General features: G+C 41.1%; 1 protein-coding gene across 10 annotated transcripts in view; it reads right to left on the bottom strand.

Moving 5' to 3' along the window:
* usp9 (ubiquitin specific peptidase 9) overlaps positions 1-24,162 on the bottom strand; it is a 67,018-nt gene that overhangs the window by 32,926 nt on the left and 9,930 nt on the right. For all 10 annotated transcript variants that reach the window (XM_086091284.1, XM_086091283.1, XM_086091290.1 and 7 more), the window contains exons 2-12: positions 22,798-23,061; positions 15,833-15,978; positions 11,988-12,067; positions 8,408-8,520; positions 5,934-6,152; positions 5,718-5,833; positions 5,384-5,635; positions 5,160-5,295; positions 4,927-5,079; positions 2,728-2,832; positions 2,207-2,413 (exon numbers count right to left, since the gene is read on the bottom strand). In XM_086091284.1, coding sequence (XP_085947410.1) covers positions 2,207-2,413; positions 2,728-2,832; positions 4,927-5,079; positions 5,160-5,295; positions 5,384-5,635; positions 5,718-5,833; positions 5,934-6,152; positions 8,408-8,520; positions 11,988-12,067; positions 15,833-15,978; positions 22,798-22,893 — 1,623 coding nt within the window. In that variant the 5' untranslated portion in view covers positions 22,894-23,061. The remainder of the gene's footprint in view (positions 1-2,206; positions 2,414-2,727; positions 2,833-4,926; positions 5,080-5,159; positions 5,296-5,383; positions 5,636-5,717; positions 5,834-5,933; positions 6,153-8,407; positions 8,521-11,987; positions 12,068-15,832; positions 15,979-22,797; positions 23,062-24,162) is intronic.

The following is a 24,162-nucleotide window of genomic DNA, read 5'->3' on the forward strand; positions in this document are numbered from 1 at the left end:
TAACTTATTTATAGAATATTTCAAAATATGTATTTATTTTATCCATCCAGTAAATGTCTTCTTTCAGTGAAGCCCAAAACTCAGAAGACCCTGACAATTATGCGTAGGCTTTGCCCAAGATGGAGTGGCGTTTCCAAGCCAAAACACACAAACTAAGGCCTTGTCGACACATAGCCGGGTATTTTTAAAAACAAATATTTCCCCCCGCCCCAGTGTAGGAAAAAATTCTGTTATGGAGTTAAATTAGGGTCAAAAGTTTTGTACTTGAAAAAATTAAATGTGAAACTGAAAATTCATGTGTTCATCTTGAATTTTGCAAAATATAACAATGCATTAAAAATAATAAGTGTGTGAAACTGGTCTTTTTTCAGGTCAAATTTAATTTTGATTCGGTGTGGTCATTTTGAATGTTTTTTTCCCTCCCACTCCCTCCATATATATTTTGATATTTGAGGTTTAATTTTTTTCAGTTACATGTTTTCTTTTCAGATTCAGATCTTTTTTTTTTGTTTGTTTAATTTTAATTTTATTTTTTAGTTTCAGACTTTTGACCCGAATGTTACGTGGGGGCATGGTATCAACTGAGCGGGGTGTGAAATCATGAGTGACAGCTGCGGAAAAATGCTATTGAACCTCCCCCCAGTGACAGTGCCTTTGGGAAACGTAGGAAGGCATAGTCAAAAGCCGGAGATCTGGCATGGTGCCGGAATACTTTAAGCCCTGATTACATCATTATCGCTCTTAAAGACATTACAGCCGATCAAAAAAAATTGCAAATAATCAAATTATGAGCCAATCCGATCCAGCCGATCAGATCTGTGTAAAGTCTACGAGTGATGAAGGAGATCAGTTAGATATGAGGAGGCCAAGTTGTTTAGAGTTTTGTTGGTGATGAGGAAGCTCTTGATGTGTTGCTTGATGGAAAAAAAATAATATTCTCGGGAGCAACAGTGGGTGAGCAAACCTGGCAGATGAGTTTCAAACATATTAAAGATTTTGGAGAACAACAGAAGGGCAACAACGCTGTTGTTGTAGTCTAGTTGGGGGGATGGAGGGTGACGGGGAAATGTTTCAGTGGCCGATGAGGCAAAGGTGTGGCGGAATCATGCCAAGTTACAGAGGTAAAAGGAAGAGAGGTTTCCATTCAGGGAAGGAAGTGATTGAGTGACCATTATTGTAGAGAGATGTTATAGAACACGTGTCAAGATCTGCTTCTTGAGGGCCTGAGTCCTGCATGTTTTCGAGGTTTCTCTACTTCAAGGCACCTAATTCAATGATCAGGATAATTATCAGGTTCCTGCAGAGCTGGCTGATGATCTTAAATATGAATCAGCTGTGTTAAACCTGGGAAACCTCTGAAACATGCAGGACTCAGGCCCTTGAGGACCAGACTTTGACACCACTGTAATATAGAAAGAGGAATTTTGGGCCAAAGATGATAACTTACATTTTATTTCGCTAAATTATTTAATTCTAGTTTAGTACTGTACATGCAGGTACACACTGGAAATACAGATCTACTGTATATATTATTATACTACCTACATGACACACATCAGCAAATAAAATGGGTCATTCAGAGTTGAACGCCAAGTGGAGCGAGTGGGTTTATGAAAGGCAGCAAAGCAGTTATGAGAGAATAAAACAAGTTCAGATAAAAAGCAGTTTATATATATTTAGTTGTTAATGTTAGTTCATTTTGTTTAAATCTTAAATCTTTGGCAAATGTTTATCAAGAAGAAATGCAGCAACTCAAAATGTTTGTATTCAAAACTTTTTTAGGGATTTGGAGACCACTATTTTTCAGACCAATACCAGTACAAGTACTCAACTCTTAAGTCCAATACCACTAATACTTTTGCTACATAAAATTCCAAAAACTATGACAGCTCATTTACAAGACAGAATTATATTTTCCAATACAGCACTTTCCCTTAAGATTGCATGAAATTAATGGCTATTTTCTACCGATACCTTGAAAGAAGCCTAATACAGATACCTGGTATCGGTACTCAAACATCCATAGTTTTTTTCCCTCCCTGTATTAAACCAATTATTCCATTTAGTTTTTTGTAGAGATCCTTTTTTTTTTTTTACTTTGTTGAAAATTTTGGTTAAAACAAATTACTCATTCCTGTTCATAACATTGTAAAATTGCATCTCTTTTATGCAACATTTCACACCAATAAAGAAAAACAAAACTTACCTGTGAGCAACTGTAATCTAATATTTTGATGTGAGCGCTAAGAGCTTGGTCCATTATATCTACAGGCACGTCGTCGCTGTGGGCGAGGTTCCACAGCAGATTGAGGACCTTGTGGGCCATCACACCATCCTTGTCATCCTCAGCCAGGCGGCGGATAAGCTCCAGTAGTTTCTCACGCTGCTTCTTGCTGGCGTTCGTCCAGCTTGCCTGCAAGGTAAACAGTTTTAGTGGTATCCATTGCATTAAACCGCAGAACAAGCCCGATTGACCATTTTAAATTGTCTGTAGGTGTGATTGTGGGTGAGTGGATAAGCGGTTCGGAAAATGGATGGATGGGAAAAAAATATATATATGCATATGAGACTGCAGATGAAAAATAGCCTTTTGGCAAATTCTGGCATATTTACTGAAATGTTTATTAATATGTACTGTCCCCGATACAAATAAATCAATCAATCAATGAATAGTAAATACAACTACATCTAAAAGTTTCTGAATGTCAAATTAAGACTCCGACTCACCTTGAAACAGTCAAATAGATGATCAAGCTGCTCAGGTGAGAAATCCCATGCCAGCTTGGCGAGGAGGTCGTGGACATTTTTCACAATGGCCTCATGTTTGCCTGCCTGCACACGGAGCAAAAAAAAATAAAAATCTATTAAAATCAATTTACCAATTTTCTATATCCAGCCCCAACGTATACATTGATTTATTTATTTATTGCTAATGCCATTAACGCTGAAGGGACATGCATGTTTTGAAGAAACATGCAGGCATCCAAGTCTTTTTCATGGACGCCCCTGCTTATTACTTGCAAAATCCACATTTTGACAAGAAAACTGCGATGCGAGACTGCTCATTTCAAGCCTTGTTTATTATATTTATATGCTTGAGTTTTAACCTCATAGCACGGCCCTCCAGACACTTAGTAATTTACCTATTATTTTGCTGTTCCAAGTAATTTACCTATTATTTTGCTGTTCCAAGTTGGTTACTCTCCACTACAATCCAGTTCCAGCCAGACTTTTGTGACGAATGTATGGCATTACCCAATCACTTGTTAAGGTGTTTCATGTCTACGTTTGTCATTAAGCATGGCTTCTCAGTCCTTCTCCCCGTTCTTGATTCGTTAGAACGATACTAGTCAGAGGTGTATATTATTTTCTGCCATGGAACACGTTGACACTGGACGCAAATTGAACTTCCGGCTTCACATTGCGTTTAGCTACGTTAGCTGGACAGCCGTTAGATTGGAGAGAGCTGGGAGAGTGCAAAATAGGATGCACCAAGCATTCCCCGATATGCACAGCGTACACATCTATGAAATGTGTACTGGGCTGCATCTTTTTTCTTTTCTTTTTTCCCCCTCTACTGGGCTGCATCTTAGTAGAGGAGCACAACGTATGGCGCTTGTTGGACGCTGGATTTGTTAAAATATCCGGAACAATTAGCATTCTGGATGCAATTAGTTCACATTCAGTGTTTTCCTTAAAGCAACACACCATTTATTAAAAAACATTTAAATTGTGGAATGGTTAATTTAAACTCTTCCGTGAAAAAAATTATTTATGTTGCGCGGTTATGATTTTATAGTGTTTTTTAGGGATATTTCTGCATTAAGTACAGTAGCGGCCATTTTTGGACAGTCACGTGATCGTGACATGTATTCACATGCTGTAAACACAAAAAGAATAACATGGCTGCTAATGACTACCTAAAAGACTCACGAAGATGGGGGAATTACGCCCTATAGCAAAGAAGCACTTCTTCAAAAGCAGTAGTCACAGGGGACTCGCCAAAGATTTGTGTCCAGCCGAAAGTGACGATGATACTGTAGCCGATAAGATTTCAGCCGCCCCATGGCAAGTAGAAGTTAGGGACCATCCGCAAGTTACGTGGTGATGTATGTGGAACTCAAGTTACCATTTACAATGGTCACCCTGGAAATTATTAATTTGCGGATGGCCCCTACACTGGACGCTAAACATCCGGCCAAGTTTTACTTGCTCGGCCGACTATATTTTGTTGTGCTCAGCGTGCTTACCCCTACTTTAGGAGAGGCCACCCCCACAACCCCACCCCCCAACTGACGGACATGAAACCTGACATGCTGAGGATTACTCCGATCAGAATTGTCACAGTATTTGGCAACAGAAGATGCCGCTTTTCTTGCCCATTACGTCAGCAAACTCCCATTCAAATGAACGAAGGTGGCTGTTTGCGCACTGGATACATCATCGCAATCATGTGACCTGGATAATGCCGATGCCCAGTGTATGATTTTATTTTGATACTCAATCAACTTAGAAAACAATTCAGGGAATAAGATGTCAGAGATACTTGCACTTTTATTCTTTATACACAATGCCTAATCTAATACTGGAAAATGAGTTTAAAGTGGTGTATTGGTTTAAAAAAACGAATAATGCATAACATTTGCCAGCTCTGCTAGAAGCTGGTTGGACATAATTGGACGACTAATGCGTGTGAATGCGGCATTTTTAATGCCTTTGAATGTTTTGTCTAAGGATGAAGTATGAGTTTTAAGGACAAGGACTTCATCGTGGAAAACCTACAAATAAGACCAAAGAACTGCAGACACACTGCTATTAGTTATAACAGAAACCCATGGTGTATTTTAATAAACCATGGTAGTTTCATTATATTAAAGCAGCAGTTTCATCATCGGGACATTATTAGGACAATACTGGGATGCCCACCTGTGCTGCCCAGATGTTGTCGAGATCCTGCATGGTAAGAGCTTTCTCTTTGATAACGAAGCGAAGGATCTTCTCCAGTTTCTCGACATACTGAGGCTGGTGTAAACTGTCCCGCAGGACGATGGACAGGATGTGGTTCTGCTGGATCCACTCCTAAGTCGCAAAAATAAATATAGTTAAGTACAGAGAGAAAAATGGAGCGCAAAAGTTAAGTACAGAGCAACTGAGCTCACCGCCATGCGCTCTGCAGTCAGCCATTCATCCTCCTCAGGGTTGTGCCGATGAGTGTAGTAGGACACGCTGGAGATCACCTTGTTGACTTCATTTAGTGCATTCATTTTGCCATTAAAAGAAGAAATTTGCAATAACCTGGTGAAAGCAAAATTAAAATTTATACCAGATCAGATAATTTCAACATTAATGTGTTGGTTTTACCATTCTAGCACATTATCCTTACCTAAGAATCATTTTTAACCTAAAAATCTCTAAATTCTTCACAGTCTCCTCTTGCCCTGGTACGCGGGATGCAAGACTCTTTAGAGACTTAATTATCATGGACAGTGCGTCGTTTTTGGCTTCATTCTTGGCCTCTTTCTTAAGCTCCTCGTCTGTAAGGTTCTCCAGAAACTGGGGGACCATTTCAATGACGGGGAGGAAGTACTTCTTCACTGTGTGCAAGGTGAGGAACTCATAACACTGGCCAAAAGGCCTAAAGTGAAAAATGAGAAAAAAATTGAATGAATAGTCAGTGCAGCAAATGGAGATTAATGCAGGCTCGTCATCAAGTTTACTTGATAAGTGCAGCGATGATCTGGACGTTCAGTGCTTCGCCACTCATGAAGCGATCGTGCAACATTTGAAACCCGTTTAACGTGCCAAATTTATTTATTAAGTCCACCAACCAGCCCTGCAATTTACAAAAGAGAGTAAAGTCTGTTGTGAAAACAAGTACAAGCAAGACATTTTGATTCCACAATTAAGGTAATACTTAGTTTTAGCAGTCATACCTTTGGCGAGCGTGGGTCTGGTGGTCTGGCAAAGAGGTCATCATCGGCCAACTGCGCTCCGGCAGGGACTGTCTCAGAAGGCCGCGTGCCGTTATAGATGTGGAACTTGCAGTGAGGGTTGGTGGCCATGGCCAGAAGCTCTAGTAGGGGGAACCAGTCCTGAGGGAGCTTGGCCACACACAGCTCTACCAGGCGGTGTGTGTTATTGATGATACACCGCTGATTGTGGTAAAAGGCAAAGAAAGAAAAACAAACAATTATACAATTAATAAAAAATGCTAATCAAACATACATCCCTTCTAGATATCAACTAGGAATGCATGATTGTTGACAACCAGCAATGTATCCCCTTGGCCAACCTCTAGGGCCCTTTCACACTACTGGAAGATTGCCCCACCCACCACATGGACTCTTCCGAATTTAAGGTCATGCTAACTTTTCGGACCAAACAGAGTTCAAAGGGTGGGAGGGTAGTTAGCCCTGTCACGATAAATTGCGCTTGATGATAAATTGCCCCAGAAAATATTGCAATAAATGATAACATTGAGGTTTTCATATCATTTTTCAACTAATATAATAATAATAATTTCTTGAGAATATTTTAAAGTGGAATTACATAATAAAAAAAAAATAATAATCAGTAAATATCCAAAATAAATAAAGTCGTCAATTTTCACAAAGTTTCCCAATTTCTAAAAAGACGTTGTTTTTTAGGTGGTCTTATACTTGAGTTGACTAATTTCTTTTTAGATAAATTGATTAATGTTAATTTATGTAACAAAGCTGGTTGTATGGTTAGGCCACTTCAGAACCTTTACTTTGTTTTCTTCAAAATATTTGGTTACTTTGTTCATATATCATGGTCCTGTTGGAACACCCAATCACGCCCAAGCTTCAGAGTTGCGGCCGAAAGCTTGACATTATCATCAATAACGTTGATATAATCTTTTTTCTTCAAAATCTCACCGATCTTTTCGAGTCTTCCCGTGCCTATGCAGCAAAACAACGCCAAAAGCATGATGCTACTACCTCCACCATGCTTGACGATCGGGATGGTATACTTTGGGTTGAAGGACTTACCCTGTTCACGCCAGATGAACTTCTGGTCACTCATTATGACCAAAAAGCTCAATTTTCACCTTGTCTGACCACAGAAATTTCCATCAAAATGCTGTATTTTTGTACTAATCATGCCTCTTTCCAAACTCTTGTCATGCCCTTTTGTGCTCATCTTTGAGCAGTGGCTTCTTGGGAAGGTGCCCTATGAGACCATGTTGTGCAGATTCATTGTAGATCCTGACACATTCACTCCTACATTTTGGAGATTCTTGCAGAGCTGCTTTTTGGTTGACCTGGGGTTGATTCTCACCCTTGTGCACCAGTGTCCGTTTGTCTTTGGTTCAGTTTCTTTTTTCTTCTACTCCTTGGCTTGGGCAGCTTGGCCCCAAGATCAGTGTACACCCTGACGATGGTCTGAACGGAAACCCTGGGCACCTGCAAATGGCTGGCAATTTGAGCCAATGAAACCCCTCTCTTGTGAAGATCAACCACAAGCTTTGTAAGGTCTTTGCTATACTCTTTGGATTTTCTCATCTGGTCTCAATACTTGTGACACTAGAAAAGGGCTGAACACCAGAGGAAGGCCTTTTTATAAAACCACTATGGGGTGTCCTCCTGGACTATCACATAACTGTTGTGGTTACAAATAGCCTATAAAATGACAGCGAAGCCTTAGGCGTAAATATCTTCAAGATTAAAGGTTGTGTTTTGAGAGTTTTATTTGGTGTATGTAAACTTTTGAACTACTCCCTTTTTGACATACACCCAACTTTGTTGCCCAAGTCAGAAATAAAGAAACAATAAATGAATTTAACAATAAAAGAAAGTAGGCATCTCAAGATCACAAAAGCAAATTTAAAAAAATTGCAAAACCTTGTGAAAATTGAAGTAGAACGTTCAGGTGTATGTAAAAAACTTTTGGCCTCAACTATCAAGCAGGGGTTTGGCAACACTACCAAATGTCTATTTGCAGCATTGTATTTCAGCCTCTGAGCTGTCTATGGCTGTTAACAGGGTAACCTGTCCTGACAAATGACAATGTACAACTCATGCCTACAGAAAATTGGTGTATTTAATTGTAATTTGCATTTACTGTAAATATTATCTGCCTTGGTGCTTTAATGATATCATTGGTTTTGGAGAGATGTCATCCTTTTTCAGTGCCAGCCACATGGTAGTGTAAAGCAGTTACTACAGTGTCATCAATGTGTTTTACAGGATGTTCCAACGACTTGCTGTGTGAATAATGGACCACAGGAACCTTTGTGCTTGTGAACTAAATTAATACTGCATTAGTAGCATATAAGGCTGCTTCTGCTGGCATTTTAAGGGACTTACAAACAATTAGCAATATGGAACCCACTCATCGCAATATTCCTTCAAATAAGATACAACAGCAGTCCGAAGGTACTCACATGAATCTCAAATTTCCAGCCACTGACTGCCTCATCAGTCAGGATCTTTGTAAACGAGATAGTCAGACCATCTCGGAAAAATCTCTGACATGCCTCACACTTCACATCCAGTCCTACAAGGGGAAAAAAACATAATTTCTGAAATACCAGGCATACAACTGTTAGGAATTGCAAGGGTTGTTCCCCATTTCACATGGGAATGATCACAGTGAGACACAGTGCCATGACAATGTATTTGCCCTCTTCTCAAATGTTTTCTTTTTTGCATAGCTTAGCCAGTTAAAGGTTTAAAGCAGCATTGCAGAGTTTGTCACTTTTTTGTTTTTACCCCCAAATTCCACCTCTGGCTTAAAACATAACTGCAGCCTCTGTGTCAAGCTTGTGCATGGTGCGCGTACGCGTACGTGCACTCAAACTTTTTTTTTCAGTTTTCTTGAAGTCTGAACTGGAGTTTGGACTGTGCTCGAAGCCGGCCTCTTGCATTTTTTATTTTATTTTTTCAATTTCCATCTTAATTGTGTCGTACGCCAGCTGACACAACATACATGTCCGTGGGGGGGCCAAGCACTTCACCCGCCACGACTCCACCCCAAGAAACTGGAGTGTTCGCCCCCAACACTCCACGCTGAAGGAAAGATACAAGCCGATAGACGCAGTCGCAGTCAAAAGTCAGGGCTCTTTGTACTAATCTAGGCACTGGTGCATGCATGATGTAGAAAAAATCTTTAATATTAACATTTTAAACTCCACAATGCAACTTTAAGGTGATCAAACCAATGTAAAACATACGATAACCCAAATAAACATAAAATGCAGCTTTTCAATGTTAATTTGCTTTATTATGGAAAAATACTCAAAGCTACCTGGCCTTGTGTGAAAAAGTAATTTCCCACTAAACATAATAAATGGTCGGGTCACCCTCAGCCACAACAACTGAAATCCAGCATCTTTTAAACTGGCAACAATGAAAAAATGGGAAGTGACATTTACTTGAAAAGGCTTCGTAAAGGTTGATGCACTCAGAAATTCTAAGTACATTTTACAAGGAGTTTAACTAGAATTTCTGATGTAAACAAACTTTACTAGATATTTTCAAGTAAATTATCAATCCCCAATTTTTTCAGTAAATGATTCTTTCACATACATCTCTGTGGATATATTTTGGCCAACTCTTCCTTTAAGAATTGCCTTCATGACTAAACTGTGGCAAATACATTTTTTTTGGGGGGGGGGGGTCATTCTCACTGACCACAGAACACACCCAAGCCTGAATACTAGTCAAACAAAAAAAAATTTTTTTTGACCGAACTAGTCCGACAAAATGAAGTCGGACAAAAAGCTGCAACAAAATGCCACGCTCACAAAAAATTCAAAAACAGATGCAAAATAAAGTCATTCGCAACTGTCACTCTGGAAAGGGTTACAAAGCTTTATGCTGCAGTCAGACCAATTGTGTGCAGTCCAAATGTGAGTTGAGCGTTTCTGGCGGTGCTTCTTTATATGTCATGCAGTTTGCACTGGTCAGGCGCGGTTGCATGCCGGGCAGCGCAAATGAAGCGTTAGAAGCAAAAATTGCGCTCCTTTGTCCATTTTGGCAGGGTTTGTAAATGTGACCTTTCCGTGGAGTCACCAACAACCAATCAGCAACGAGAATACACTTACTTAATTACATGCAACATCAGCAGTGACAAACACAGTGTGGTAAAACTAGCATTGGGGGGGGCAATGAACGACAATATAATGAGTGCAGGCTGTGGGACTGAGAGGTATGCAACACAACCAGTTTCCAATACTGGAACCGAAACAAAAGCAGGCTTGGAGAATGGGGAGTGAGGACGTTGTCATATCTGGTGAGTGAATTGGACTCGTTTAGAGCTGTTGAACTGATTGACAGCTCATTGCTTGATTACGTGAGACGGAAAGCTGTTTAAAGGCCTAGATACACCAATCCGACGTCGGCCAAATGTTACGCGTCGGCCCAGACATCGGCACGGCGCGTAGAAAAATGACGTAAATACACACCGCACCAACCCCAACTATTACGTACTTTCAGGGCATGCGCGAGAATTCCCCTCCATACCATCAGCTGCGGTAGTCATTATTCCTAAAGGCAACCAGAAACCGCTTTACGGGGGCAGGATATAAAAACATAAACTATGCATACCGGTTACTTTTTCCTTTAACGATGTCCTCCCCACGTGAATGAAACCCTTCGGCTTTTTGCACAGTATCGTATAATGCTGTCATTGTCAACCCTTGCTATATCCAGTCGCGCCCCCCATGTCATGCCATAGTTTGGCTTTCATACCTTTGTCGGCATACCCTTTAACGGTAATATCATACAATGCCGGTCTCTCTTGAACCAAAGAGACAAAGTCATCTTCCCGATCTTCTGTCCAGACATACATTGTACGTTCAAATGCGCCGGGTACAGCAGGGTGACGATGCGCAAAATGAGCAGGGGAGAAAAAAAAAGGTCCAGGCTTTCCATCAGTACAGTTTATCCGCATTCATCACTTCCTCTTCTTGCCCCGTGCGCTGATTCGCTAGCTAACAGCCAATCATAGTGATTAAATGCCCCGATGCCATTTCAACATGTCGAATTTGCTGAAAATGAGCCCCCCGACAGATTCCAACTCGATCCGACTTTACGACAGTAATTCATATACTGATCAGACAGCGCATGCCGTCGGCCCCCCAACGCTGTCCGACTCCCAACGTCGGATTGGTGTATCTAGGCCTTAACAGAAAATACTTACTTCTGAGTAATAGACACACCAAAGTCAAAGTCAATGCTGGAGGTCCTGGCGAAGGCCCGGGGTGTCAAAGCTAACGCCAAACTTGCTAAGTTAAGTGGCTAAGCCTGTAAGTCCGGCGGCTAGCGGGTGGCTGCTTGGTGGTCCGGTGGAGTTCAGAGGTGTCGATTTGACCTGCAACTTTTCATCTGAGGCTACAGAAAATGCCTCCTTCAAAGAACAAACCTGCGGAGGACTGCTACTCTAGTTAGCATATTTCTATGCGTGAACATGCAGGGTCAATTTTGAACATGTTCAAAATTTGTTGGCGACAAGAAAAATGGTTTGAGAGTATAAAATGCGAGTGTCTGTGCAACATTTTGCAACACAGGGAGATGCAGACTTATGCCACCCTGAAAAATTATCCCAAGAGCACAGCACCAACTCATCCACAAAGTCAAAAGAGAATTCAAGACAACATCTAAAGAACTGCTGGCCTCCATTCATGACTCAACAATAAGGAAAAGGCTGGGCAAAAACGGTAATAAATAATTAAATAAATAACTTTTCAGACAGGGTAAGGTAGCATTCAATAGTTCCCCCCCCCCTTAATACACAGAATTACTATTTAAAAATTGCATTTAATGTTAACTTGAGTTACAACCTTATATTTACATTTGTTTGATGAGCGTAACCGGGGTAACTGCAAAAATTAAGAATAAAATAAGAAGCCCAATACTTTCACAGTACTCTACTTCTACTTCAAAATTTTATTTTATACAATTTAAAATACGTAGTAATTGTATCAGCGCATTTTAAATTACGAGTGTGGTGCACATTCCTACCTTTTTTACTGAGGTCGATAGCAGCCTCCAAAAGGACTTCTAACTCTCCTTTTGGCAAAACTGGAACCACCCAACGAGGCCTGGGAGGAAGCAGAGTGACAATCATCAAGAAATCCAAGCAGATGCTGAGAATACGATGTAATGGATGGATCAAACTAATTCTCTGTCGCTGATCGGCAATCATGATTGGCCCCAAAAATCCTGATCATGTAAAGCCTATATTAAACATAATTTTTTTGATCGCGCATATAAATTTGTAGTGTTTTCAAATGAGTAACAATAATATTAATAAATGTTATTTGTAATGCACTATATAATTCAAACAATCTTAAAGTGCTACAGAATAAAAAAAGTAATACAAAAAAAAGTATATCAAAAACCTTTTGCATAAAGAAAAGTTTTAAGAGCCTGTTTAAAAATGTCAATAGGCTGTGGAGCCCTCAGGCGGTCAAGGCAGAGCATTCTGCAGCCTCGGAGCCACCGAGAAGAAGGCCCGATCGCCCATAGTCCGAAGCTTGGTTTTGGGGGCTTGAAGGATGTTGAGGATGTAGAACGAGGTCTTTGGTATGAGGAGTTCTTTGAGGTATTGTGGGGCATGACCGTGAATGCACCGATGGGTAAGGAGGGAAACCTTGTATTCCATTCTGAGGGACACAATACAGTGATTTCAGGATAGGGATGATGTGGTCAAATTTGCGCACCCCCATCAGGATCCTGGCATCACTGTTCTGGATGTATTGCGGTTTCTGGATGTTCTTGTCAGGAATCCCGATGAGGAGTGCATTGCAATAGTCTAGCCTGGAGGAGATAAAGTCGTGGACGAGCTTCTCTGAATATGCCTGGGACAGTGTACGACGGAGTTTTGCAATGTTTATAAAATGAGATTTTACAGAGGTCTTTGATGTGTGTGTCAAATGTGAGCTGAGGGTCCATTTTACGTCTAGGTTGGTGACAGATGTGGAGAGAGGGATGCTTTGACCGGAAAAGATTATGCTGGTGATGGCAGAAGAGCGGAGCTGGTGTGAAGTGCCAATTTGAATGGCTTCTGATTTGGAGCTGTTTAACTGAATAAAGTTATGCTTCATCCACACCTCTATCTCCTCAAGGCAGGCAGACAGTTTGGATGTTGGCAGGGGGATGGAAGAGGTGAAAGTTGTCCTGATGTAGAGTTGTGTATCATCAGCATAGCAGTGGTAGGAAACCCCATATTTGCTGATGAGGTTTCCCAGGGGGAGCAGTTAGAGGGTGAAGAGGGTGAGACCCAATACCAAACCCTGAGGGACACCACAGGTGACAGTGTGAGTGTGATTTTGCCTGGCCCAAACTGACGTATTTGGATCTGTCAGACAGGTAGGAGGTGGACCAGTGATGCACATTTTCTGAGAGTCCAATGGTACGCTGTAGGCGGTGGAGAAGGATTTGATGGTCAACTGTGACAAAAGCTGCTGTGAAGTCCAAGAGGACGAGTAGGGATGGGGAACCGGTGTCTGCTGCCATAAGGAGGTAGAGCTTTGCGCCGGTCAACACCCTATCAGTCGTCCAAGAGGACGAGTAGGGATGGGGAACCGGTGTCTGCTGCCATAAGGAGGTAGAGCTTTGCGCCGGTCAACACCCTATCAGTCGTATTTCTGAGGCAGGGCAAACCTGAGCTAACAAACAGTGGACTAAACCAATTCGAGAAGAGCAGACGTGACGTCAGAAAAAAGATTCAAAGTATTTTTTTTTTGCGGAGATGGAGTAAAAATCCAACATGGTTACTAACCGAAGAGAGACAGAAGTGAATGGACGTGACATCATCGTTGTGGGAAAAACTTGACTGAGGAGCGACGTTGCTCACGAAGACGACGTCACGCAAATAGATGAATTTGATTGGGCCGTCCTGTTTTCGGAGTCGGACTGAGCCGAATCGCTGTCTATGGCCGTCTGTCCAGACTAGTGTTGTTCCGATACTAATACTGGTATCGGCAGAGGCCCCGATACTGCATTAAAACTGTGGTATCGATGAGTACTAACAAGTAACATGCCGATACCATTAATTCCGATGCTAATATAGGACTTTGGATGCAGCATCTTGTGTCTTGCTCGTGCACGACATTCACTGATGTGTGACATGTTCACTGCATGCCGAGCCAAGATATTCTATTGGCCCTTGAATGCTCTAAACCAATGGCAGGACAGCTTTTTCATGTTGAGAAAAAAACAAAAACTTAGGTATCTGTATGGTATCGGCATCGGGTGATACTGCAAAGCTGGGTATCGGAATCTGTATCGGGGGCCCAAAAACTGTATCGGAACAACACTAGTCCAGACCCACTTTCTTTTTGAAGAAAGTGGGTGTGGCTTGCCAGGCAAGGAGGTCAATAACAATTAACAATTAGTTATACTATAACAATTTAAAATTAATAATAGGCTTCTATTAGTCATGTGATAGTCACATGACCGCCAATAAGAAGGAACGAGACAAGATGGCCAGTTGCGCAGCTCAAATATGCAACTGCTGGATTTTGGCAGCAAATGTCGATGAGGCCTATATCCAAAATCTGCATGAAGATGGTAATTGAGTGAGATAGAATACACTTCGCATTGCCGGACTCATCTGAGGAACAATAATCCCTCGTTGACTGTTGCAAATAGATGAGTTTGCCGCCAAGTCCAAAAACATTTACAAACTACTATTATAGTTCAGTCCATATCTCATGACCTCCAGAAGCGTGCCACAGAGCGCTATTTATACCAAAAATCAGGACGTGCCTCTGTTTCGTTCATGAACACACGTCAACCTGTGACGGCAGCACGCAGGTGAGCGTTTAGTCTGTTTGTGTGTTACGTAAGTGTATGCCTCTAGTGTGCCCTCGACACCACAACAAGGGGAACAAAAGAGTCCAGGAAGCCAAGAAACAGTTTGTGGATGTATAGGACCGCTAGATGTTTACGTGGGTCCGCAGGGAAACGATTTGAACGGAGATTGGCTCTGCGGCATAAAAAAAAGAGTGCATAATGTGCGCTGACGTCAGCTGCACACTTCAGCCAAAGACAACTAGCGCCTCTCAGGGGGTGACAGACAAGGCGCTTCGTCAACACAAGAGATTATTACAAATGCGACCAAACATACTGAAGAGATCTGCGACCACTTGACAGATTGGCGGTGGTCAGAGCAAGATAAAATGGAGGTCTAAAATTAGTGACGGTATTACAGTGCACACCGATGAAATGAGTAGACCTTGAAATTTGAACAGCGCCAACCCTAATATGAGGTATAAAGCGCCAGTCCGTACAGGGCTACAGACTGCGACCAATATGCTCACAAATGCAGCCAACTTTTCAGTGCGCTGGTAAAAATTTAATTCTCAATTTTGAAACATGGTTAATAGTCGCCTTCTTTGTCAGTACTCCGACACCTGCACGCTTCCCTTGCAACTTTGAGCACTGCCTCCTCATCTATTAGCGTGTTCAGAAATACACTCCGAGCACGCTGAGCTCCATTCCAGCCATTGTATATGGCAGTACAGATGGGAACATTTCAAGCATGAGCAGTTGATTGGATCCGTTCGGAGCCTACGTTGTCTTGACCGGAAAACGTTCTACGCGTCACATCTTCGGCTGCTACTGCAGTGGCGTAAAAGTAACAGCAGCAACAGCAGCAGAACATCTTCCTGTTTCAAGGTAAAGCAAGCTTGAGGGAAATAAAACCCGGTCCTGTATTTTTCCCGACTTGTGTTGAATCAACACATAAAGGCTTGTTTTACATTTTTCAGTTTCCAATTCCTAAACGAAAAACGGGAGATGGCTAATTCCTGTTCAACGCAGACAGCAACACTGCCTCTTAGCAGAATGTTCTTGTGTACCTGTTGATCATGTCATCTAGCTTGGCTAGGTCAGTGTGGGGGAAGGCGGGCTCCTCTTCCTCCAGCTGGGGCGGCCCATCCCCTTGCCCGTGCTCACCCGGTGGGCTCACTGGAGAGTTCTCATTAGATGAGTTAGGTGATGAAGTCTGAAAATACATAAACAGATCATCACAAATAAATACGGTGGTTCTGCAATTAACTTTATTTTTATTTTTATCGAGTAATCTGTTATTTTGTTGACTAATTGGATAAGAAACATTTTTAAATATTTAAAATTTCCACTCATTTATTTAAAAACAGGACATTATTTCTAGGGATGTTCAATACCAATTTTGGAGACAGACATTGCGTACTCAACTCAAGTAGTCACCGACACCAAGTACTGATACCACTAGTACTTTTGATACATAAAGTCTCACCCAAAAACAAAACAAAAACAATGACAGATAATTTTAAAGAACCACATGTATATCCCAAATTAGCATTTTATCTTAAAATTGCATGAAAATAATGGGGGGGGGGGGGGTTCTCGTAACTTCTAATGTCTAGTTCTTAATATGTAAAATGGCCAAAAAAAGATTACCCCCTCAAGTGTGTAAATAAGTAAGTTGAGAATTTGTAAAGCTCCTTGGGCACCCACCATATGATTTAGATACAGTGCTACAAATATTTATACGTATAATTTTCATTAAATTGGATTACGACACATTTTTTCGGAAATGTGCAAGATGAGAATCAATTACACCATAATTCGTTGACGTAAAAATGAATGGTCAATGGAGATTTTGGGTGACCGTCCAAGCTCTACAATATATAATAAAATTCCTGGCTTTTTGTCCTTTCTGAACGTTTATATAAGATCCATCAGTAGTTGTGATCTTTTTTTGTTTTGTTTTTAATCACAAAAACCTGGCATTTGTACAGTGATGTGTAGACTCCATAGGAGGGCTGCACGATATTTTTGCCGTAATACGGCGATATCGATATTATTGCAAAATTTAACATTTAATGCTACCTAAAGAAATTACATTTTATTATCTGATGAATTAATTAAAAAAAAAATTCATGCGGCAAAATAATCAAGCTCAATTCTTCTTATTCTGAAGTCATTGTAATTACCTAAGATTGAAAGAATTACATATTTTTTATGCGGCAAAATACGCATTTCTTCTTATTAGTTTATTATGGGCCTGCTAAGCGGAGCAAGCAGGCACATATTACTATCCACCCTAGAAAAGGGTTTATTTTTATTTTTTTTATATTTTATTCCACGATTTTTTCTGCTAAAATGCGGCCCGTACCGTAGATCGCACCGGCACGAATGAGGTATCAAACGATGCGGCTCGATCTGACTCGGTGCGGCATTATTTTTATAAGAATTCCCAGTTACCATGGCGACGCTATTCCCAAAAAACTCCCAAATAAAGTCCCATAGGAATGAATGGGAATCCGAAAGAGATCAACTCCAATCAAGCACCTTTTTCAAAGACACGCTGCGCGCGCATACGTTAACCGACCGATATGAAAATTAGCTCATTTTGTTGGAATTTTTGTCATCTTTAGCTCAGTGTCAAAAAAAAACAATAAGGAATGAAAGCTCTCCCCCCTGTGCGGGTTCAAAGACAGTGAGCAAAGGGGTGAAAGTCGCCTTTCTTGCATCAGTTAGAGCGTGACTAATTAAGGTCTGAGTGCTGGGAACCAAAAAATATATTTCCAAAAGTTTCACTTCAACTCGTCACCATGGCCACAATCTTTGCTCACTAGACATCAAATTCGCACATTTTGTAGCCACAAGCCTCTGCTTTCTGAAGAACTAAGTTTTATTTGGCTACGGTGTCATTTAGTACCTTTATTTTCACTTTAAACGAGGAGAAGTCGCACTATTTTGATCTCTTTTCAATGTAATTTTCGCCGTTTTGCCCTCTTCATTTTCGATCAATCATAAGTTTTGAACCTGCTCTCATTTGGTCATTTTTCATCCGATTAAAAAACTGAGAACATGCTCGCGTTCCCCAAACCCTTGCCGTTCTAACGAGCCATTTCTGGAATCTGCATCTTCAACCGTTAAGTCGCGAGAGGCTTTTGTTTGAGGTGAGCGTAATCCTATACAAATCAATGGAGTGTTGGTGCGTGACGTCTCCTCACAACTTAAAATCAAATGTGTGTGCGTGAATGTGCATGTTTTGTAAAGGGGCAGTGAGATACTGTTAATTATGGTAGATTCCACATTTCTTGACCGATTTCAATGCTTTGAATTTTAAACTGTTCAGCTCATTGAAATGTTACTTAAAATCAAATGTGTGTGCGTGAATGTGCATGTTTCTTAAAGGGGCAGTAACATACTGTACATTATGGTTAACTTGCACATTTCTTGACCGATTTCAATGGTTTAAATTTTAAACTGTTCAGCTCATTGAAATGTTGGTTAAAATCAAATGTGTGTGCGTGAATGTGCATGTTTCTTAAAGGGGCAGTAATACTTTTAGTAGATTATGGTTAACTTGCACATTTCTTGACCGATTTCAATGGTTGAAAGTTTAAACTGTTCAGCTCATTGAAAAGAGTTAGCAGGCCCATTCAAAATTTCCGCGGGAATTTTTCTAGTTCATTGTTACTACCCAAGATGATAATCAACTGTATTGGATGACAATGCACATTTAAGTTTGCAGGTCAAATTCAGATAAAAGCATGCAATTGCATAAGAAAACTTATTGCATTGGCTTTGCGATATGCATATCGCATGGGCCAATATCGCAATATCAATATTTTTTCCGATATATTGTGCAGCCCTACTACATAGCCAATGTATAGGCAATGGATGTATTAAAGTCTACACAACCCATTTTACAGTCAAGGCATAGCTTTGATTTTTACATGGTCAATTTTGCTATTAGCAGGTTTGAGCGTAGGTGTCCATCACGCCACTGACTGTCAGGACGGACAGATAAATGCAGACGTGAGAAATGTTAAATGTGGGGGTGTGCGGTGAAGGCTCCTCCTGCTTGGTTGACCTACATATACAGCTTGCCTCTCACGTATCACCACGGCTCATCAACACACTCGCTGTGTGCGAGCGAGCACGCACGCACGCACCCCCCCCCCCCCCACACACACACACACACATCCCTCATCAATCACTCAGGAGGCTCTGTTCATTGATGCCTCGTCTTCACTTTCCCCCTCTTTCCGTTTCCCCACACCCCTCTCTTTTCATCTTCTTTGGACATCTGTGTGTGGTAAGGTGCAAGGTGTATCTGTCAAAACCTACACTGCAGTGTCTGGAATTGGGGTAGGACACTTGAAATTTCCCTTAATCATTGATAACGTTAACTGTCAACATCGCAACTGGACTGCTCTGCTTGTCTGAGAAGACGTTCCGCCTCCCATCCCACAAGGCGTCATCAGCTCATTCAAACAAGGCTTAGTTAGGGTTGACTAGCGTGAAGACTTCTTGGATAGAGGTGAAACAACTTTCAAGGCCTGGCAGGTACACAATTTTTCAAAGATTTTTACATCTTTGGTAAGACACAAATATTTATTTTTTCAATCCGGCATTTAACAGTTTGTTTGTATTGTGCGTGGGGTACTCTGATAATCAATACAGCCCCCCACACAAATAAAGACTATCTTCCACCACCGATCAAAAATCCAGCCCTGCGTGGAAGAGCTCTCACATGGTTACATGTGATCTCCCAAAACATGAAGACCACCAGGCTCTTCTGGTGGTTACTGAGTCTTTCCCAAGATGACTGAAGGCGGTAGTGTTGTAAGGTGGCAATGTTGGCAAAGAAACACATTTATACCAAAAAACATAATTGAGTAGGCCACCTACTGCCCGAAGATGCCTGGGATTGCCTCCAGCACACCCGCAACCCGAGTGAAGACTAAGCGGTTCCGAAAATGGATAGATGATCATCGGTTAAGACATTTTGCTTTAATTACACATGGTTTGATTTAACGCCGCTTCGTTGTTTGTCAGACAGCTTCCTTGATTGGCTATATTCTGTCACATCACAGTCTGCGGATTAAAATGTTTTGGGGGACGTTGGCTTCCTCCACTCAAACATTTTTGCCAGTAAATATTGAACACAGTCATTATTAAAGATTGTCAATCCTAACATGTTTTGGACCCCATTATCGGCAAAATCCACTCTTAATATAAGTCAGCCATTAGGATAAGACAAAGGAGAGCGATGATGATGAGTTGTTGACTCAGAAAGGTGGCTGAATGAATAAAACCGTTTGTTTTAGCAAGCATGCACCCAATAACGCGTGCGCTTTATGTATGGGTGACATCGAGTGTTGTTCCGATACCGATACTGGTATCGGCAGAGGCCCCGATACTGCATTAAAACAGTGGTATCTGTAAGTACTAACAAGTAATATGCCGATACCATTAATTCTGACGCTAATATAGGACTTTGGATGCAGCATCTTGTGTCTTGCTCATGCACGACATTCACTGATGTGTGACACATGTTCACTGCATGCCGAGCTGAGATATACTATTGGCCCTTGAATGCTCTGAACCAATGGAAGGACAGCTTTTTCATGTTGAGAAAAAATAACCAAAAACTTAGGTATCTGTATCGGCCGATACTACAAAGCTGAATATCGGAATCGGTACCAGGGGCCAAAAAACGGTATCGGAACAACACTAGTTACATCAAATGCCCCCTCGCCCCCACATAGAACGGAGGTTAAGTGTCCGTCGGTATTCCGGACTAGGTCAACCAATTACTTCGTTAACGCCGGACATCTTACAATAAACACCCCTCCCCCGTCGAGCGCTGCTGTTGACAAAATTCTTACAGGAAACACTGAGCCTGATACAAAGAGTACAGATGAACAAATGTCCTCTCGCCTCCGCACTTGCAACTCCTGCCTCCCGTCAGCGAGTTGTCGCATTTTGCACTCAAAGACGCTCAGAAATATCATTGCTTAGCAAAGCAGTACAGTACACAACACATATCAAACAACAATATACATAACACAATTTGCTAAAGTGCAGTAGTATTAAATAATTATAATAGCAGTAATGTTATTTGTTTTCACAACAGAGCCCTGGATTTTGACTTTAAAGGTCTGCACAATAAATGTTCTCAAATTTACATTACAGTAAATCTCAACTGTTTTATATTTTTAGCCCATTTAGCTTTGCTTCTAGACATGAAACAAACAAATAGTTTGCCTGCTGCTTTACTAGCGATGCAGCGGATCACAGAAGTCACGGTTCGGATTGGATCACGGATTTGAGTCACGGTTTGGATCGTTTTTCAGACCAGCAAAAAAGAAAAGAAAAAAACAGAAATAGTACCTTGTCATTTATTTTGTAAAATTTTTATTTAAAAAAAATCAACTCTAAATGTCTAATTTGGCCGTTTATAATTTAGGAATACAAGTTTAAGTGTAATATGGGGCATATACATTCTTATTTTATACATTGTCCAAAAATAGTAAGATATTAATGGCTTAAAGTTGTGTTCCTAAAATCTAAACGGCTGTGTTTGAAATTTTGAGTGCAATTTAAGGCACATTTCCTTCCTTTAAACATGGTGAGTGGATTACAAAGTAGCCTTGGTCGATAATACTGAAAAAGAAAGGTACCAGCTGTCAAATTAATTTACTGTTAAGCCTACCAGCCAGGCACTCCTTGCTAATGCTAACAGCTAGCTGCTAGGCACTAATGTCGGACATTTGTGCCATATCATACAATGACAGCGTAATTAACTAGTGGTTTCTTAGCATCCTAAATAAGCGATTGAATAGGAGTTCGGGATAGCGGTGGGTGGATGTTGGTCGCAACTATGTAATGTCAATAAAAACTACGATAAGGAAATCCAAAACGTCAAAGGCAAGTCAAGCTCGCTGTTACGCCACGACGTGGGCCAACTTCAAAGTAAAAGTCTACTAAGTCTAATATAACATTGCTGTCAATGTATTATTTGACACACTTTATTGACGTTAGACTGAGCGTAGGCAACGTGCTACTTTGTGTATGTTTCCAGCTTCCTTGACATGTCTGAATGACATTGTCAGGAAAAGAGGGAGAAAAAAAATACTGTATCATTAATTTGATGACTAATTTCACTCCACGTTGCCAAAATGCTCCAATACATGCAACTTACGTGATCCACAAGGGTTTTCAACTTCCTTTGGTGCTATAGTGAATGTGGAGGGAACCCCCACCAGCTAATCCGCGGATCGTGCGTGATCCGAACCATAGGGCCTGATCCAAACCGATCACAGATCAATAATGATCCGTTGCATCACTTTGCTTTACACAGCGTGAATTAAGAAATAAAAACTGTTGATTATATAAAAAAAGAGGAAAAAAATGTATTTGCTATATTGTCTTTTTTCTATGTTAAATACAACCCTTACTTTACATCCCTGGAATTAACCGGCTGCAAAACAAAAAAGAAATTGCTCCACAAAATTAGAAATGTTCTCCTCCAATGAAGTCATAGATACGCAAAACTGCTCCGCAATTACCGCAAAAAAATTAAACATTCTGAGCCTTGAGCGCACTAGTGGGTCAACTCTTTGAATGGAATTATGTATATTAATCAACTTTTCCAATTGCAATTTTTAATTCTCGTTTCATGAGTCAGTTTTATAGTAACACCTTGAACACTTTGCCTCTTATTTGGCGAACTAGGGGAGCCAGTCTGTTTCTTCAAAATTACGTTATTCTCTTTAAGTGTATGAAAGCGCTTTAAGTGTAAAATGTGTGTGGAGTATCACTATCGGGAAAACATTTTATGGTCTCTATCACACTTTCTACATATCACAGTCAAGTCTGGAATGTATACCTGTGAAGGGTTCACTGTGCAGTGGTTTACTCTAAAAATGCATCAACTTCCTAAAGACATTGCCTATACAGTTAAAGGTTTTATGATGACAAAAGGTTGAGCCTGGAACTAATGAATTTACTATTTCATATATTTGCTTAAAATACTGACCTGGTTCTGTGGCAACGGAGGTTGGCTCTGAGCATCAGGCGCCTGGCCCTGGCTGTCATTGCCCCCCACCGGAGAACCACGCGTGGTGGCCGTCATGCTCGCCACAGGGCAGATCTTGGCAATCTTGGCCTCTTTACGCAGCACTGACCAGGAGGGAAATCAGAGCCGCCTCAGCCGTGGAGCGGAGGGAAGAGAGGCCGAACACGCGAGAGAGGGACACAAGCACCTTGAGATCTGGATGTGCCGCTGAGACCATTGCATAACCTGAAGTGATGAAGGAGAGAGCGAGAGAAGGGTTAGAGGTTGGGATTAATCAGCAGGCACGGGGAAGTCATTTGTAATAAATATGCAAAATACACTTTCATTGCGCCAATCATATTTTAAAAAACAACACTAACAAAAACAGATTTAATTAGGACTTGAGTTTTCATTGTCAGGCTCCAGAATGCCTCTTAATCTAATGGTGCCAAATCCGCAATAAGGAAAGTAGCTATTGGCTGTGCTAAAAGTCGCCATTAGTTGATCAATTACATCATTGCCTAATTTGCATAATTGACAATTTGCATGTATGTAATAGTAATGGATACTATAGAAGAGAGGAATGGCATTGTGGTTAGGGTAGTCACAAGAACCGATACTTCGGTACCAAGATTCTGAAAATGTGACGGTACTGCCTTACAATACCTAAAGTACCGTTGGTACCGAGGCCGCCGATCTGGCCGCGTCTTTTGTGTTGTTTTGGGGGTGTAAAGGAGCGGTTATCTGGCAACCCACGCAACGTCTAAGGACGTCACATGACTACACTGCCGCTGCGACAATAAGGAAAGAGAACAACAGTCAATGCATGCAACATGGCAGTTGCCCGCACATCTGCGTCGTCTTCAACTGCAGCGACAGCTGCCTCTCAACTAGTTGAGAAGAAAAACGCCAAAGGTTGCGTATAGAAGTACTTTGGATTTGCGGTTGATGAGCAGGGATTAATAATCGATCCTCAAATACCTGTATGCAAAAGATGCCGAAACCATTTTCAGGCGAAAGGGGGAAACACATCCAACTTAGCGAAACATCTAACAAATCGACATCCAGACTTGTATAAAGAATTCAAGATGAGTTAATTTGAATTCCCGTGTTATCATTGTTGCCCATATCTAATAACGTTAGTACCATGACCCCCACACTAAATGGCGAAGTACTGCCTGGCGAAGTACCGTTAACGTTATGTTCAGCCTCGTCTGTACCGCATAATAAAGTTAGGTAATGTTGCTAGGAAGCTAATTTACTGAATCACCGAAAGTAACATTAAACAACCCTGAAATAATATATCAAACATTTGTTATTTTGTTTGTGTGTATGACTGTGTGTAAC

Source organism: Leptonotus elevatus, chromosome 12, assembly GCF_054856555.1.
Source record: "Leptonotus elevatus isolate MCC_2025b chromosome 12, RoL_Lele_1.0, whole genome shotgun sequence".
Classification (NCBI taxonomy): Eukaryota; Metazoa; Chordata; class Actinopteri; order Syngnathiformes; family Syngnathidae; genus Leptonotus; species Leptonotus elevatus.